The sequence below is a fragment of the Rhinichthys klamathensis genome, unplaced genomic scaffold (genome assembly GCF_029890125.1).
Source record: "Rhinichthys klamathensis goyatoka isolate OS25496 unplaced genomic scaffold, OSU_Roscu_1.1 h1tg000067l_1, whole genome shotgun sequence".
Lineage (NCBI taxonomy): Eukaryota > Metazoa > Chordata > Actinopteri > Cypriniformes > Leuciscidae > Rhinichthys > Rhinichthys klamathensis.
Window position 1 is genome coordinate 899,258 of NW_026606610.1, and position 18,684 is coordinate 917,941.

Below are 18,684 nucleotides of genomic sequence, written 5' to 3' on the forward strand. Positions count from 1 at the left end.
GTTGCCATGGAGACGGAAGAGAGCTATTCATACCCGTGTTCTTCCGGAAGGCGCACGAGTCGACCTGTTAAAGTCAACAATGGTGTCAAAGCTGCAAATTAAACGGTAAAAACTACGCGAACCCATCAGATAATGTGAGTAAAAACTCAAAGCTGTCATTACTGCAATGAAGGCAAAGGATACTGATGATAGGTTCACTATATTACTAGTAACTACTATGTTATTAGCTAGCAGGATACTGGGTAGTCTGAATGATGAAAATCTGTACCTTTTCTCAACTTGATTCATCCGTGTTTGGAACAGTGCCATTTTATTGTCCATATATCTAGATTCCTGTTTTCCAAGTACTTTTTGTTTGACTATAAGAACTTTTGTCCTATCTCTGAATGAAACACCATTGCCTTCCCCGTACCTGCTATAATTGAATCCTTCAATCTCGTTCCTATGGAAACAGTTTTAGTTGCTTGGATACAGTTCCCTCCTCCGAGGCGAAGTCAACGCACATGCTCAGATCATTCCTCAGCTCTCATGAGAGGCTTCTGTCATGGCGGCCGCCACGCGTGTACTCAAGAAAGGCATCGCTCCGTCTTTAGTGGTGATTTTAGGAGCCACTGGAACCGGCAAATCCAAACTGGCTATCGAGATCGGGAAAAGGCTGAATGGGGAAATTATAAGCGCTGATTCCATGCAGGTAAGTCGAGCGATTTGCTGCATCATCTGTCAAACAGGGAAGCACGTGAAAGGGCATTGCTATTAACAAATGACAGCTCGTTTTAAAACAGCAGAACTGCTAAATTAAACCCCTAATGCTTTATAAAGGAACTGCGTCATCTGTCAAAGCTTTTATACTAGTTTTATAATGCGTTGAACCATAATCACATCAGCAGGCCAAAAGCATTTGGACTCCCAAAATATTTATACAGGCTTATAATTACCTTTCCTCCCGAAAATATGTTGCTCCAAACGTTGTGTGAATGGTTTGCCTAGCGCATCGTAAACGTTTGAGGATTTAGAGTTATTTTATTTCCTCGTGCCCATCACTGGTCGCCATTTTTGACAATGCTCCACGCGCTCATAATTTATTAATTTGTCATAAAGTCGCGTATATTGATCCACCACCACCACTCTTATGACAAACAACATATAGCCTAATAACTGGTTTCTTATTTCGGGTGATTTGTTAATTGGCCGTATGCATGGATAATCTAAAGGTGGCATTGCTCAGTTTTCTTATCTGTTTGGATGGGTTTCACTAAATATATAGAACGTTAGTGACCATCTGCACTGTTCCACTAGGAAGTCAATCATTTGTTTGGTTATGTTTGAATAATTTTGACCAAAGCAGTAACGTTAGATATCTTTAGCATGAGCTCAATAGGGTATGTTGCATAACTGTATGACCAGTCCTCCCTCCTGTCCACTATCTGATACCAAACTTTATATCCAAACCAAAGTACATCAAGGAGAAAGCTGTCCATTTGCATTACCATGAATCCCAATAGCATTTATACCACTGGCGCAGATACCCAGTGAAATGCACGTCTGCTCAACTGCAGACTGATGGCAGTCACCTGAGCTGTGACATAAAATGGAGCACATGGGGGAAAACATCTTTTATTTTAAGATCCCTGCAAAACAGAATAGCTAAAACATAATAAATCTGGTACTAGTTATCGGGATTAATCACATCCAAAATAAAAGTTTATTTACATAATATATGTGTGTACCACTGTGTATAATAAATTTGTATAGGCCTATATAAATACACACATATGCATGTATATATTTAAGAAATACTTGCATATATATACTGTATAATTTATATTATATATAAATATACATATTTTATATATAAATAAAACATTTTTCTTAAATATATACTTTCTTAAAATAATTATACACAGTGGTACAGAACACACACATATATTATGTAAACACAAACCGAGACCGTTTAATCAGGTGCGCCATCATATGGTCGGATCGTTTTCATCTCTTAAAAGGATAGCTCACCCAAAAATTTAAAAAAATATTCTGGCAGTAATTACTCACCCTCATGTTGTTCCAACCCTTTCGTTCATCTTCGGAACACAAATTAAGATATTTTTTATCAAATCTGAGCGCTGTCTCACTCCTCCATAGGCTTCTAATGGATTGAAACTTGCCGGCCCAGAAAAGTTATTAAAAACATTGTTAAAATAGTCACACGCATCACACACATGACCAGTGCCGGCCAATAATGAGCCTACGTGTGACGTACAACGCAGAAGCGCTGCGCAGTTACGCTACGTGAACTATCTCGAGGCCCACAGAGAAGGAAATTAATAGTTGAATAAAGTCGTTATTTTTGTGTGTTTTTTGCGCTCAAAAACTATTCTCGTCACTTGATAAACTTAAGATTGAGCCACTGTAGTCACTTGGACCATTTTAATGATGTCTTTAATATCCCTTTAACTGTTATCATTGCCATATTGTCAACATGTCTAAAGTGTAACATTTTCTAACATTTTTATTCAAAACCGTAATTTCTCGAATATAAAAATAATAATATTGTGGCAAAACATTAAATTCGAATTAATCGAAAAATCGCCCAGCCCTAGTTACAGCTATCTTTATATTTATCATTCTTGGTGTGAGCAGGCCTTTACATGTCTAACTTTATGTGGTACCGCTTTTTTTAATATTTTGCGGTGAAATGATGAATTATGCAGGATCGCAAAAGAGACATTTTGAGTTGCGTTCCACAATCGAGGAACTGCTTTTTGCTAGGACTCATTACTCCATCAGTCAGATCTGAATATTACAGTGGCTTAGTTCGCAGTGTAAGTAGAAGCTCATTGGTCACTGCCAGACCATTAACTCCGTATGCTTATTCGTTACTTTTGAACCTACCCTTTAAATAAACTGACCGCCCAGGCATGACTTACTCACTTTAGTCTTACAAATGCATTTTGGTTTAATCTGACTCATCTAGTTGCCTTAGTGCTTACGGTGTTCTTGCAAATATTGAGGAATTAGAATATAGCTTTACTGTGTCATTGTCAACTTTTATGCAATTCAAGAACTTTAGTTTTCTACCAGATTATCCAGCTCTTTGCAGCTATGATCAGGTGAAATAGCTGAGGTTCTGCATCCTCCACCAAGCCTGTGTCAGTAATGGATGAAAAGGCTTTGTCTGTATGGACTCCCTGGAAACCAGGCCTGGGAACTCAGGGGGTGGGCTTAGTGAAGGTTTGGTACTGCATTTGCATATAGGCCTGTTTATTATTCTCAGTAGAAAGGGACTTTTCTGCTTTTGAATTTGGGTCAGTTTAATCATCCATTAAAGCCTCATTCAGGATGTGGAAATTTGGCCCATTCCCAAAGTTGAACTGGGTGTAGTTCATGTATTTTATTGCTTGAATGTGTGTTAGGACATTTGATTTAAAGGGATGGTTGATAATGATTTCACTTTTCTAACTGTTTAGTTAGTGTGTAATGTTGCTGTTTGAGCATAAACAACATCTGCAAAGTTACAAAGTTCAAAGCAAAGGAAAATATTTGCTTTTAAAGAAATATTTTTTTAAAGACTACAACAAATGGCTGGTACTAGGGACTACATAACATTCCTCCTGGGTTAGTGACATCACCAACCCTAAAATTTACTTAAACCCCGCCCCTGGTAATACGCAGTCCATGTTGAGAAGAGGAGTTATTGCAGTAGAGCACATTTGGGAGTCTGCTCATGCTGTCGCATCCTTCTTTTCACATTTATTGCAATACGTTACGTAACACAAATGCAATGGCATGTTACTCTGTAGGCATCTTACAACAGTTTCCACACGAGCGATTTATAGATTATCATGACAGGATATGCTAATCAATGACTTGAAGATACAGTAGTTAACACCACATCAGCAACAAATTCATCAACTAACCATTCAGAATCGTCCTGTTGCGTTCAGGGTTTCCGTTGTCCGGTAATTTAATTTAATTAAATGTCCGACAAAATTAAATCTCTCCGGTCAAATTGTCAGATTAAAATGCCCTGATAATCCCGCCCCCCTAACACAATCGGAATTTGAGAATAGGCCTAAAATGTATAAAGCAAAAATACACCGACCGATCAGAAGGATTATTTGCCATTTTACAAGCATTGAGTCTGCGGACACTGCTCCTCTTATCGATGCCGTAAGCCTGCGACGTGATGCCCTCGCTGGCTATGGAGGATTGCATTTCTCCACAGCCTGCGAAGGGAGGTCCACATATGTGATTTCAAGGAAATTTATCCAGTAGGGATGCTCATTTCGGTTAATTTTCCAGACCGACAACCGCCGCTCGTTAATCGATTATTAACCGTTAACTGATACGATTATAATAATGAATTAACATTAAATAAAAATAAAATTGACGCGTATCTGTGACCCGTTAAAAATACAAACATTTTTTATTTATTTATCAAAGGGTTTATTTTAACGTGCAAAGTGCAAACAGCAGCATACAGAACAGATCAACAACAGAACCTGGATTCAGATCAAATTTTCACGCACCTGCAGCATTTCTGACAGTGGCCAACACTAAATATATTTTTTTAACTTAAATAATTAACAAATTAAGATGACAAAAAGAAAACGCTGAATCCGTTTGAACGAAGCTTTCAAAAACCGGCAATTTTTTCCCGTTAGACTAAGATTTTTCGTTAAATAAAAATAGCAGCCCTACCTCAATCCACACCGAGATGTTTCTATCTCGATGCGGCGCGGACGCGCTTGAAAAAAACGAGCGGGTCGCTTCCATTTTGAGCGTGCATACCGCGCGCCTACATTTGAAATAACGAACTTGCGTGCGCAAAAGACGCGATATGTGATTGTGAAGGAATTTTTTAAGTTACATAGCCTGCCTCCAGTTTTCCTCAACTTGACTAATTAAGGGGCGATATTTGACCGGCATATCATCAAAATGTCCGTAAAACGAAAACTTGTCACACGGTCACTTTGACCGGCACCATTTTTCTAGCGGAAACTCTGGTTGCGTTATGTTGTCACTTCTTTTTGAGTCTCTCCATCATTGTCCGACTCCAGTTTAAACAAAAGGCAGAACCTTTTCTGACATTTTAGTCCTTGTCTGCGTAAGGTAATCGGAGCTGCTAACACACACACACACACACACACACACACACACACACACACACGAGCTGTGTGTCTTGAGCAGAAACTAATTTGCATTTAAAGGGACACACAACGAAAAGGGTTTTACCGACCCTCAAAAAGGGACAAATCTAACATTCTGTACAAAATTATCTGTGGGATATTTTGAGCTTGAAGTTGCAAACGACTTTTCTCCAGTGTTGTGACGTATTTCCGAGAGAAACGGAATACTAAATGAGGCAAAACGGTGGGCGTGGCTTTTTTCTCAACCAGCACCTGATTGGATCTAGAAAAGTAGGTGTTTTCATTCAGCCTGTCTACTGTCAGTTGGAGGGGCGTGATTACGGATGTTAAGAAGACGCCCAAACCGTGAAACCTACGTCATCAGGCAAGGTCCTCCAACGCAGAGGGGAGGGGAAATTTCAGATTTGATTAAAGATTACGAAGCCAAAAAATTTTTTTGTGTGGATTGACTTGGATGGATGAATTGTTCACCACAAAACGATCAATTTAGGCAAACAAAGTAAGTATGGTCAATTTTGAATTCATGGGGACTTTAAACGTCTCATACACTCTCTGGGGATAACAGAGACCTATTTTACATATTGTAAAAAGGGGCATTATACCACCCCTTTAAAGGGGCCATGAACTGAGAATTCCAATTTTCCTTGATCTTTTGACATTTAAGAGGTCGGTATACTATAACAATACCCTGTGAGTTTCAAAAGTCAAAACTTCCTCGTTATTCCAAAAACTGCTTTTATTGAAACCATTGCCAGAAAACGACAGGATCTCAAAAGTGGAGACTTGTGACGTCACAGGGCAGCGAAAGACCGCCTTTGCAGAAGAATATCAACGCCTACGTCTACATCACTGCGTCTTTGGCCCCGCCCACTGGAGAATTAGTGAATGACATGAGAACGAGTAAAGATCGACACACGATCAATACCATTACCTTCCAAATTTACCATCTTTTCATTCACGCGATCAACAGACTGTCTGTCATCTGCTCAATGCTCATCACTACAATCTTTCATGTGATGGAATAGATCTAAATATTTTAAAAACTTCTCATGATTCGTTCATCTCGATAGCTGTAATAATAAAAACGTAGTAAAAGATTTCGAGAGAGAGAGTTCCACATGTAATACTAGCTATTTGTTTCATATGCAAACATGAGATGAGTTAAGCGGCCCCGATATACTCACGGCGAAGTTCTTTTTCGTTCTTCTTTTAGAGGTAAACCGAAGTTCGAAATACGTGACCAGCGATATACTAGTGAACATCCGACGCCGCCCACACTGCTGAGAGCGGCGTTTAGATGAATATGTAAATACGTGCTGTGCGCTTTCTGTCAATAACAAAATAAACACACAACAAAATTAAGAAAACAGCAAGCATTTTTTTTTAATGAAGCAGAATAAAAGCATCTGGTCATAGCAACGTGGATATGTTTGCACGAGCTCTGCAATTCGGCACTCTAGTGAAGTCACATCACGTTTATTTATATAGAACTTTATACAATAGATTTCTTAAAATCAAGCAGCTTTACCGTATTAAACATGAAAAACACTGTCAGTGTCTCGTTTCATCTGAAGTAAAACTTCATTTTCTACTATAAAGCAGCTCTCTAGTGTGTTCATGTTTTCACTCGTGGACGTCTTACCTCTACGGAATCAACAAAACAAAAGAACCAGAAAAGATTTCGATGTGAAAGAAGGCTGAGCCTCCGCGCACACCTACCTATTACGTAATCGTCGCGGACCAATGGTGTTTACTAGGGATGTAACGATTCACTCATCTCACGATGCGATTCACGATACTGGATTCACAATACGATTTTCTCACGATTTTTTTAACAAATGAAATTTAAGACAAAAGTGTCCCTTTTATTATTTCTCAGACAAAATGCTGCACATTTCTTTTTAATTTAAAATATATTTGTCAAATAATAAAACTACATTAAAAAAATTCCCTTCAAGGTTGTTTCAACTCAGTCTTTCTGTCTGTTTGGTCAAGAGGCTGGACACTGGTACCTTCGCAGTTCGCACACTATGTAAAAGACTTTGTAAAATTAGTACCAGATTGACAGGGGTTTTACATTGTAATAAAGGCAAGATTCTAACTTTGTTATAATTTGTATCATTACACTGTAAGAGTTAAAAAAAAACTAATTTAGAGAAAGAGATAGTAAAATAAATACAACACCTGGTTGCCACGGAAACACTGATGTACCTTGTGATCTCCGTGGCTCTCTCGCAATTGTCGTATTAATGACTTTTACATGAAAACAGAGGTGACTGGTGCTTCTCACGGTGGGGATTATTATTAGTCTACGGAAAGTCAAAATGCCGCCACACCTCCGATTTGAATGAGTCAACATCTACGCTTGCCGTCGCTATGTCTACTGTTTGATGGCGCGTGCACACACTGGTGCGGCTCGAGCGGAGCAAACCGAGGGTTTTCAGTTCATTCCTATGGAAGTTGAGCTTGGATCACACAATCAAGTTCCATGAATGAAGTGAAAACACTCGCTAGCTTCACGCCAGTGTGTGCTCGCTGCCATTGTGCCTGTAAAGCGAGGTTCACAACTTCACAGTAGGCTATACAGTAAACATGTATCGCGATTCGTTTAACATTTCAACCGACTTGAATCGTCACACATTTTTATCGATTTTCAACCGGTTGCGAGTGAATCGTTACATCCCTAGTGTTTACAAGTCATAGCTTCGCTTTGGCAATCTGTTTCGAACTCCAGACAAGTTTTTTTAGATTTTTTTTGTATTTTTCATGATGTCACATTAGTTAGTTCTTAAATTTCGCTTGAAGTATATCGGGACCTTTAGTGCGGATTTAGCAATTTTGAGAGACTGAAAACACTGGATCATGAACAGATAAAAGAACACAGTTTCGCACTTCACTCTGAAACATGCATCACATATATATAATAAAATTGCAGCCTTTGTTATTTTTTTCTTTGTGACTCACACCAAGCCATGTCGCGATTTCAGTTTCATTTTGATAAATCGTGCAGCCCTGGGTTTGGCCGTGGACTCTTGACTTAGCATTAGGGCTGCACGATTTGGGGAAAATGTCATATTGCGATTAATGAGGTCAATATTGCGATTGCGATATGCGATTGCGATATAATAAACAAATGGTTTCATGAGTCAACTTGCTTGGTTCTAAAGTAAAATGCACACACAGATTAGTGATAATTCTGTGTATTAATGTGTATTTCTCAACTCAAACTAGCAACAACAACTAAATGATTAATAACACCTATAATGATCAATAAGCCATTAATGTAAAAATGACGACACCCCCCACATTTTAAACGTTAATTATAGCCATCCAACATTACAGTGATTACATCAATATAATTGAAAGCTATCAACTTTTAAAATATTTATTAGGCTTAAAAAAAAACAGCTTTTAAATTAAGTGAACTTCAAACAATCCTCACATAAACCCATAATAAATGCCATATTTACCTGTGCCCTTCCTGTCTTAACAAGTAGGATTGAGGATTTATATACAGAAATTGAATAAAGTTATCAAACAGTCTGCGCTGCATGAATTATAAATTATATATAGACTAGGCCTAATCCTTATTAAAGCTACAAAACTTCTTTAGTCAAGAGCAGTGAGTAATTTTCTGTTCCCTTTGTTCTTTGATTAACTTTACTGACGGAACGCTTTATTCGCTGCTGGCCCTTTAAGAGCAGCCGTTGCTGAGACGCGAATCTCACACGCGCCTCATCCTCTCACAAGCACAACTCTTTTCGTCCATCATAAGACTACTCTTATGTTATTAAGATAATCGACAAAACGACATTTTGGCATAATTGTGTGTTATTGTTCGTTCAAGCTCGAAAGAGAACTGTATTCTGGTACGCGGTCTGTGCATGCGCATTATACTGGCGCGCGTTATTCTGTGAGTCACATTCAGGACATTCACAGGCAGCGCGCTCTCTTTTGACTTCTTGTCGTGCAAAATGGTTGTTAGGCATTTGCACGAATAAGAGCGGGATCATGTAACACTGAAGGATGACAAAAAAGACAAAAAAAGATGCGGTGTTAATAGCCCTAATTTGTTTATTTCAAATAAAATCGCGGCATTTTGCGTTATATAATCGCATAGGTTTGACATAGCGATTGCGATACGATTAATCGTGTAGCACTACTTAGCATCCACACATACTACTCAACCGCACGACAATACCACTCACGATACCTTAGCAACCACATAGCAACTTTTGCAAAGGCAACCATTATATTCCATAGTAAACGTGAAACTCTTATTGTCCTTCTCTCATCCTTGAGGATGTATTGCTCTATTGAGAGTGGCATGGCTGTCACCTGGTGCAGTTAATTGGGTTACGCTAATAAAATTCCTCCCCTTGTGCTGCAGTGCAGTCGCATCCACTGCTCACACACTGAGCAGCAAGCTGGCTCCTTCAAGACCCCTCGCTGGTGTAACGCTCCACAAGAGACAAAAAGAGTCAATGAGAGCTTTGGATTGAGCTAGCAGTAGTAAATGTGTGCTTTATGTATTTGTATAGTATATTTATAAGTATTGGATTTGTCCATAGATAAAAAATGTATGTGTGTGCTAGGGTGAGTTGGGTTTTTTCATTGAGTTCTGAGCACTGTTGCAGGCTGGCTGCTGGGAAGCCGCTATTGACGTGCTGAATTGGTGCCTACATGCCTATTATGCGCAGTAGCTTTCATTGCACATTCAGTGGCCATGCAGCTTACACAGGGCACTATTTACATTTTGAATGGGAGTACTGTACGGAGGGGTAGAATGGGACTTAGCTGAGAGAACGACCGATTGTTCATGTGGTCAGGTTTGGATTAAATATTTGAATAATGGTTTGTTGAAGTCTGGTACCCAAATTCTTTCTGTTGGAGCGAGTAGTGACATGAAAGGTCAAGGGAGGGCAGGGTTCAATGGACCTCGGGTCGACAAACTGCTCATGGGAACCCCGGCTGAGGCATGTAACTGGAGAAAAGTAAGAAGGGATTTTAGATGCTTAGGGCATCCTGCTTTTCACACAAGGTCTTCAAGATCCCAACAGCCTTTTTAATAGGCCATTCACAAGAGTGAAGGACCAGGAGACTTTAGCGCAAACGGTTATTAATGGACTTTAGTGGGTGTTTGGGCTCACTGATGCGGAACCGATTGTACTACTCTTTGCTGGTGTCAGCTTTTGATCAGTGTAAAAGCAATCCAAAGGGTATCATGGTAACATGGATTACACAGAAACGAGACACCCCGGAAAAAACCGTACAAACACCCACGCTGTTGTTTGAGCTACAATGACCTGCTAAATGACTGGAGCCCAGTTATACTGAATGGTAACTAATAACACTGAGTAGCCGTTAGGAATCCATAAAGCAGTGATGTTATTGTCCATAATTTGTAGATTATAGGGTAACATTTCCATAGTCCACTTTAGTCATTCTACAGTATAAGCAACTTTGCAACTGCATGTCAACTACCAGTCATTAGAGTATTAGGAGACTGTCTGCTAACACTTTATTTTGATGGTCCCCCAACAAATTTTTTACTGACTAGAAGTAACTTTCCAACTACATTTCAATTTATTCTAATAACCCTAAATGAATTATAATAGTCTACTAATACTCTGTCTGAGAGTTAGTAGAATGTCTAAAGTGGACTATCGAAATAAAGCGTAACCATTAATAGTATTATTACAATGCAAAGCTTGAATTATTCAGCCAATTGACAGATAACCAAATACATTTAAAGATCTGGTCAAATCAATTATTGACCTGTATTAAGCAGAGACTTCTAATCAGATTTTGGCTGTATTTACTAAGAAGGGTCAAAAATCCAACTTGATTGAGGGCAGTGGGACAAAAGTAGCCTATATGTTGCATTATATCTAACTATTTTTTAGAGCCGTGCGATTAATCATTAAAAGATCTTGAATCAAATACTCGCTCAATCTGACATTCAAATCTGTGTTGGAGCTGCTGCTGACCCAGAGAGAGCAGTTGTCATGCAGACTACTGTAGGTATGAAACAGACTTTTCAACTACACAGTATCAGTGTTTGTTACAATAATTCAAATGATCACAGAAGTACGTGGATAAAAGTTTAATTCAAATTAATTAAATATTCTTTTTTTAATAGACTGCAGCAATTATCATTTTGTCAGAACCTCTAGTAAATTACATGTTATTGTGTCTGGTTGTCTATTCAGAATCGGGAGAGAATTGTGATCTCTATTTTTATACAAAAAAAATGTTGTTCTCATTTTATCCAGTTATTGTGTAGAGGCATGTGCATCAATATTATTATTTATTTATTAATTCAATTTGCTTTAATGAATTCGTTCATTCTTTTTTTTCTATTATTGACAGTATACTAGTCTAATAAATGAAACGCAAAGCCCTTTTAACAAGTAGGCCTACTGTATCAATAATTATTTATTTGTTATATCATCTGCAATTACGAAAACCCGTGCAGCAGGACGATCAATTTATTTTTATATTCAGTTTAATTTTCTATTGATTATAGATAGGACTATATATTTTTTTTTAAATTAAAATTAAACTGCATGTTTCCATTTATTGTGAAGTTAGACATCGAAAATTGCAGATCAAGCGCATGGGGCTGCATGTTTTTTCTCGTTATGAATTGTATCCTATTTTCCGTTATTACAGTCAACTACGTGCAGTGATATGCAACTGTAATGCGGTCAAACCTGCCTGGAACTACTTTAGCCGTGCGTTTCCCTGAAAATAATTGCACACCTTAGAACATTCGTCACTCAATCAGATTCAAGCATTCAACGGCCCTGTAGTATAAGTGCGAGTAAACCGCCTTTTAGCACTTGGTGTAATTTAGAAATTTATTGACGTTGGTTCCACTGGAAGTGTTTTTGAGCCTCATGTTGACTTTTAATTGAATTTTAATTTGTTTTTTTTTCAAACCATCTTTCTCTTTTGTAACCTTTTCAGTGTCAGTCTAGAGCAAACACTTGCTCTTTAGCTTGAGCTGTGAATTTTTTGTAGTAAATGCAGCTTGACTCTGAAGCGTTTACTTTGACTTGATCGCCATTCTCCTATGATTACCAATTTCAACAGACTCTCAGCTGTGCTTAAGAGTCTTGAAGGCCCATTCACATACTCAATAACCATTTACCTGAACTTTATGTAACCTTATGACATAATGTGAAGACTCTTTCAAAGCCGATTTGGACCGAAGGATTTGCTGCCTCTTTTCCATTCTCTTCCTTTGACTTTCTCCACATGACAAATGACAGGCCTTGACACATCTGTGCTCTCCTGTTTCACGGGATAACCGTAATTCAAAGAGAATCATTTATCAACCTGATTTGAATACTGGACGCAGGCTTTTAAAGCATTTGTCTGATTTCTGCTCATTTTATCAGAGCTCTTTGATAAGGTGTTGCACCTGTTTGAGCACTTGTTCGCACTAACATCACCCTGTGCGACGGATTAATGGAACTGCATGGACCGCATTGGAAACCCACAGGGGCATTGCCATGTAAATGTACCCAACAATTATTGCAATCAATCTGCTTTGCAAATGAATGCATTCCCGGTTTAGTCATGTACAGTTGACACCATGTTCCTGATCTGTGAATTGATTGCATTTAATTTTTGCATAAATATTAGATTAGTTTTTAATGCAATAGTTCACCATGGCATTATAATCATCGTTTAAATGTCTTTCCCTTTACCTCATAATATTTCTTTTTAGCTTTCGTTTTTATTTCAGTTTTAGTCATTTTTAGCATTTAACAACTTATTTTCAGTTCGTTGCCAATGCAATATTTCATTAATATAAAAACAAGGCTTTTAAGTTTTAGGCTTTCATCTAATATTTATTCTATTTTATTTCAGCTTTATTTCAATTCATGTAAATTATCCTAATTGATCGATATTGGTCAATATTGTATATTTAATTGTGCATGTCATTTTTACACTTTAGATTACGTTTGTCATCCTCTGTTACTCTTTAAAAACACTAATTTAATTAAACTGTTATGTTAAGCAAATCTGATCTTTTCATACTGTACATTATAATGTTGTGCTGTCTAAAATTACGTGTAACAACAAACTAACTGCTTTGGAAATCGACTGGCATATAATTTTGGGCTGTTTTCTTCTTCTGTGTATGGAACATGTCACGCGCACACACACAAACAACTTTTGAAGAAAGTTCTGTTACTCTATATTTCGATGGTGCACTTTAGACATTCTACTAGCTATAAGTAACTTTTCAACTACAGCCGTGGTCAGAATTATTGGTATCCTTGGCAAATATGAGCAAAGAAGCCTGTGAAAATAAATCCGTATTGTTATCCTTTTGATCTTTTTATTAAAAAATTCACAAAAATCTAACCTTCCATTGAAGTAAAACAATTGAAAATGTGCAAAGTGTACCATCGAAATAGTTACTGAATGTTCATGCAGCTCTTTTCCATACAACAGAAATTATTAATGACTAGGTGGTGCACCATAAAAGAATGACAGGAAATCTAAACTATACGCTGTTTGATATGAGAGCTGGCAATGACATTAATGACAAAAAAGTTTTGCTGTGTGTAAAGATTCATGCGATGCTTTTCGTAAGTTCCACTGCCAAAATCCACAGCATTCAGGTTTGAAAAGACATGAGAAAATTATGAAAATGTACATTTTTGGCTGAACTATTCCTGTAAATATCTGTCAAATGATTTCTAACTTAAGGATGCAGATGAAAAGAGAAGGGTTAATGTGACGTTTTATGCATTTGAAGGGTCGAGTCAGTTTGTCTGCGTTTACTCAGGCGCTAAATGCTTTTGGAAGGAACCATTTCCCCCTTTTGCCAAACACACCAGCAGCTAAATTCAATTTGAGCTGAATGAATGAAATCCAATTGTGTCAGTCTGTCTGGCCTCGTAGGACTGGCGGCACAGCACATGCCCGCTGTGACGTCTGCATTCATCCTGGTGTCTGATAAACCTCGCGCCAGTGCTCGAGATCTGCCTGATAACCAGTTAAACCATCACTCTAGTCTCTCTGAGCAGACTGAAGCGAGAAATAGAAGTGATGTCTCTCATTTATTCTCCATTGCTCATCTCCTCTGGCACCCTGTTCTGTCCTCCTGGTAAAGCCTGAAGTGGGGTGCGGAAATGGGTTAGTTGTGGGTGGGGTGTTGTGTGTGTGTGTGTGGTGCGATTCAGAAAGCCTCCACAAATGATGACTGCATGATAGCGCTAAAGCGAGGAGAAAGAGCGAGATCGTGAATGATTTATTAGCCTGGCTTCACTGAGCCATTCCTGGAGGAGAGAAAGAACGGATGGAAAGATGCAGGAGAGTGGGGTAGCGTGAATGACTGCACGGTTAGGGCGTTGAAGCTGTGTAGTGGGAGGTACGGTGCTGGAGAATCTCAGTTTGTAGTTTCCACCCCTGATACAGAAGCACCAGTCTTCTTTTTATCCTCATTCATCCTCATTGCCATAATTATGTCATGCATTTATTTTGTACAGCTTGTTGAGTGGTGTGCTATTACTTTCCTAAGCACTTGAACTAACAGTTTTTATCTAGTACACTGATAAAAACAACTTGTAGGATTTACTTGATAAAATCATTGTAACAATTTGCACTCACTTTTTCTAAGTAAATTTTACTGCTGTAATATCAAGTAAATCTTACTTGCCAGTATCAAGTAAAATGTACTTAACTCTAAATGTAACATTTGTGAAGACATTAAGTAAATGTTACTTAATTATATTTAACTTAGCAGGTTGTATTTATTAAAAGTAATTAAGTAAATTTAAACTTGATGTTTTGAAAATATCAAGTACATTTTATAAATCTGTAATATTTACTGTTATGAAGTAATTAAGTAGATTTTATAATGTCTGTACATTTCACATTTTGAATTACTTAGTTTAATGAATTTATATTACTTACTATTATTATGTAAATGTTGCTTTTTTTAAGTGTTACCAAATAAATGTAATACTTTTCTCTGCATCAAATACTTTTATTACAAATCACAATTAAATACAATACAGTTGAACAGTTTATTATGTCAAGATTCACAATAAACCATTAAATCAGTAATCTTCACATCAGCTGATTAGTAGTTAAGGTACATTCAGTAACCTCTCTGATAATTTACAATAACTATGACATAAATAAAATGACAATAAAGTACACAATAAAAATGACACAACTTGCCCTGACTGTTCAGTTTGAATATGTTCTCTATACAAATGTGTGCGAAGAGCACCCCAACCTTTAAATGAACAAGGACAGTCTGAGTACAAGCAGGGCAGTGATCAGCCTTGACCAGTGTGTACATGTTTCAATCTATAATGTTTTAAGAGGGTCTAAACGGTTTGATGACCTGAAACTGCAAATTGTCAAGACCATCTCATAACATAAGAGGCCTACTGTTTCTCCCTAATACACCTGTGTTGAAACGCGTCAATCTCTCTTCCTCCCTCAGTAGGCTAGTTGCACGTGGCCTGCATGTTGGATTTCCGCATCAGCGAGTGTGCGTTTAGACATTTCCGGTTTCGCTTTACGCCCGGTGCAGGAAGCCGGAGAAAGCCGAAAATGATCACTTATGGTTATAGAATCAATTATATCCCTTAAAATACTACTAAGATATATATTACTATCACACGAGCAAATGGCAATTAAATGCACGGATGCAAAGTCAGATTAATGAATGAAATACAACTGTTCACGAATCAGTTGCTCTGATCCTGGGCCAAAATCTGAAGCCTTTGATTGCTAGTTTGATATGTTTGCCGACAGCCGTTTATTAGGGCTGGGCGATATATCGATATAAAAAATATATCGATATATTTTTAAATGCGATATGGAATTAGACCATATCGCATATATCGATATAGTTCAAATATGGGCTGTGATCCTTGTTCCAAGCAAGCTGCTGACCCGGAGCTCTCTGCACTCTGTCTCTGCAGCCCCAGCCGCAAGCCATCGACAACCCGAAACAGAGTTTTCGTGCACTATATTCCAAGACTTCTAAAGTCATTCGATTGCATAATGTGAGGTAAACATTTATATTTAAGTCGTTGATTTAAAGTTAATGGAAACTCATCTCTCCTCAGTCATTCTCCATTCAGCATTCAAACAGCACGTCGCGTTCGGTTATGACGGTAACACGACGACACTCTCTTCAAGATCAATGTTCCTACTACTTTATTTGTAGATAAATGTCTATGGTTTGCATAAAATGACTTCTTTATCTTGCTGGAGTTTACTGCGCTTTCTAAATCATATTCCTTTCTCCCGAGTGTCTGCTAGATTACAAAAATTACAAAATCCTAGAGGAAACACTGGGAAAAATCTCCAGCCCCGAAGCAAAGCTCACTGCAAACTTCATTTTCCCGCAGCCACCTTAAGGAGCTTTGATTTCAAAAAAGGTACTCCTGTTGTTATACAGTATTTATGTTTACATTTTATTGTTATTTGAACAGCTGAGCATTTAATTATGAACCAGGTGAAGAAACCTGATTATTATTTATTCATTTGATTTTGCACCTGTTCACTGAAATTCAATAAATTTCAATAAATCCGGATTCAATAAAACTAGGCTACTTGGTGACGTCATATTTGGCTTTGACTTTGACTGAACATTTGCTTTCACTTTGCAGAAAAAATATCGGGATATATATCGTATATCGATATTCAGCCTAAATAAATCGGGATATGACTTTTGGTCCATATCGCCCAGCCCTACCGTTTATCACATTTGACCTCAGATAAAATTCTGGCAGTGTTTTGAGGCACAGTCCTGCAGTGTGACTTGTCTTACGACAACCATTCAATCAAAAACCAATAGGAGTGCAGAATCTAATTATTTATTCATTTATTTTATTTATTTTGTAAGTGTGACTTGCCGATACAGATATTTGCCGACTGATCAGTGGTGCACTCTTTTGGTGTGAGCGTGAAACCTGCAGGAATTAGTAAAAATTATATGCAATGCAAGCACCATTTAACCGGAGCGAGTGAGTGAAATGAGGCGGGTGTGTGACACTTCGCCGTTGGACAGAAGAGAGCCAGAACGTTGCTGACTGCAAAACGTACCGTCTCGAAATTGGAAAGACGTGAGACTGACCAGCCTGTCACCGGTCTGGGCCAGTCATATGGAAAATCGGCCAATTCCGGTCCCTGGCCGGTCAGTTCATCTCATTTTCTTTTCAAGAAAAGCCATGATCAAAATGAACGCTGGAGATTGTTTTTGTTTGCTAGCCACCATTTCTATCCTGCATGTAAATGCAGCTCACAGTGACTGACTGAACACGTCACGGATGATGATGTGGAACTCCGGACACATTACTGCAATATGGCACACATTCATATTATATAGAACACAACACACTATTCTAACTGTCGCAAAGTAATTACTTATTCAAAAGAAGGAACTACTCGAGAGTACAACATTTCGAATGCAGCTTTTGCGAAAACTATTTTTGATATTTAGTTTGTTGTCTTGACTCATAAATCCATTTTCGACCTGTCAGTCTTGCTTTCGGTTATACTGTCACACCTCCTCTCCAGTCCTTGTACTCAATGGCCCTTCCCCCTGTATGAATAGTGGGGAGCAGCTGTCTCGTGCGTGGCCTGAGGTGCTGTGTGGTTCAGCCACGGCCGGCTGTAATAGCTCAACACTAAAGCCATTGTCTGGGGACTCGTCTGAGTGTTTGCAGTGTGGGTCACTGGATTCACTCCACCCTTTTTGCTCATTCACCCCCTTTTCTTTTGCTTTCTGTCTCCCTCTAATTTTTGAATTCTCTCATTCTCACTCAAAGAAAAATTGTCCCCACCCCATTAGGGCTGTGGTCGGCAAACACACAACCTTGTGACCACTTTATCGTCCGTCTCTTCCTCACTTTTTGAGTGTGATGAGCGCTTGGATTCTCACACTATGTTGCAACTGTTACTACCACATAAATGCTGGTATTGTCTTTTTTACAATGTGAAAATGTGGATGTGAAATATGGAGTCCACATTTGCTCCGTTCCTGTTTTCACTCCTCTCTTTCACTCCCCCCTCTATGGACCAGTTGTCCTCATTAATAATGAGTTTCAATTAGACACTGGCTCTCTAGAACATGTACACACACACACACACACACACACACACAGGCAGCTGCATGGGATTAGATGCCTGCCATTCAAGTCATGGAAGGGCATGTGACCCAACAGCAGGACTTCACCACCACGACATCAACAAGGCAAACCGAGGCAATCGCAACAGCATTGTAAATAAGAATCATCAATCATCTTAATCAATCAAATCAAACATTTCTCAGCAGAAAAAAGTGAGATAAATGTTAGAAAACTAGTTAGTTAATATGTGATTCAAACAAAAATTAGGCTGAGAGGAAGTATATTTTGTTCTGTTGTACAGCAAAATCTTTCAACAGATTTCCAGTGGACAAAAATGCCTCACATTTCTGTTTGTTTGCAAAACACTGTAAATTCTGTCAAATACGTTTCTTATAACAGTCTTCAATATGTTGTACATT

The 18,684-nt window shown here is 38.3% G+C and overlaps 1 protein-coding gene across 5 annotated transcripts in view; it reads left to right on the plus strand.

Moving 5' to 3' along the window:
* Nucleotides 1-503: 503 nt before the first annotated feature.
* Nucleotides 504-18,684, plus strand: part of trit1 (tRNA isopentenyltransferase 1) — a 58,174-nt gene continuing 39,993 nt past the window's right edge. For all 5 annotated transcript variants that reach the window (XM_056250099.1, XM_056250101.1, XM_056250102.1 and 2 more), the window contains exon 1: nt 504-691. In XM_056250099.1, the coding sequence (XP_056106074.1) occupies nt 545-691 (147 nt within the window). In that variant the 5' untranslated portion in view covers nt 504-544. The remainder of the gene's footprint in view (nt 692-18,684) is intronic.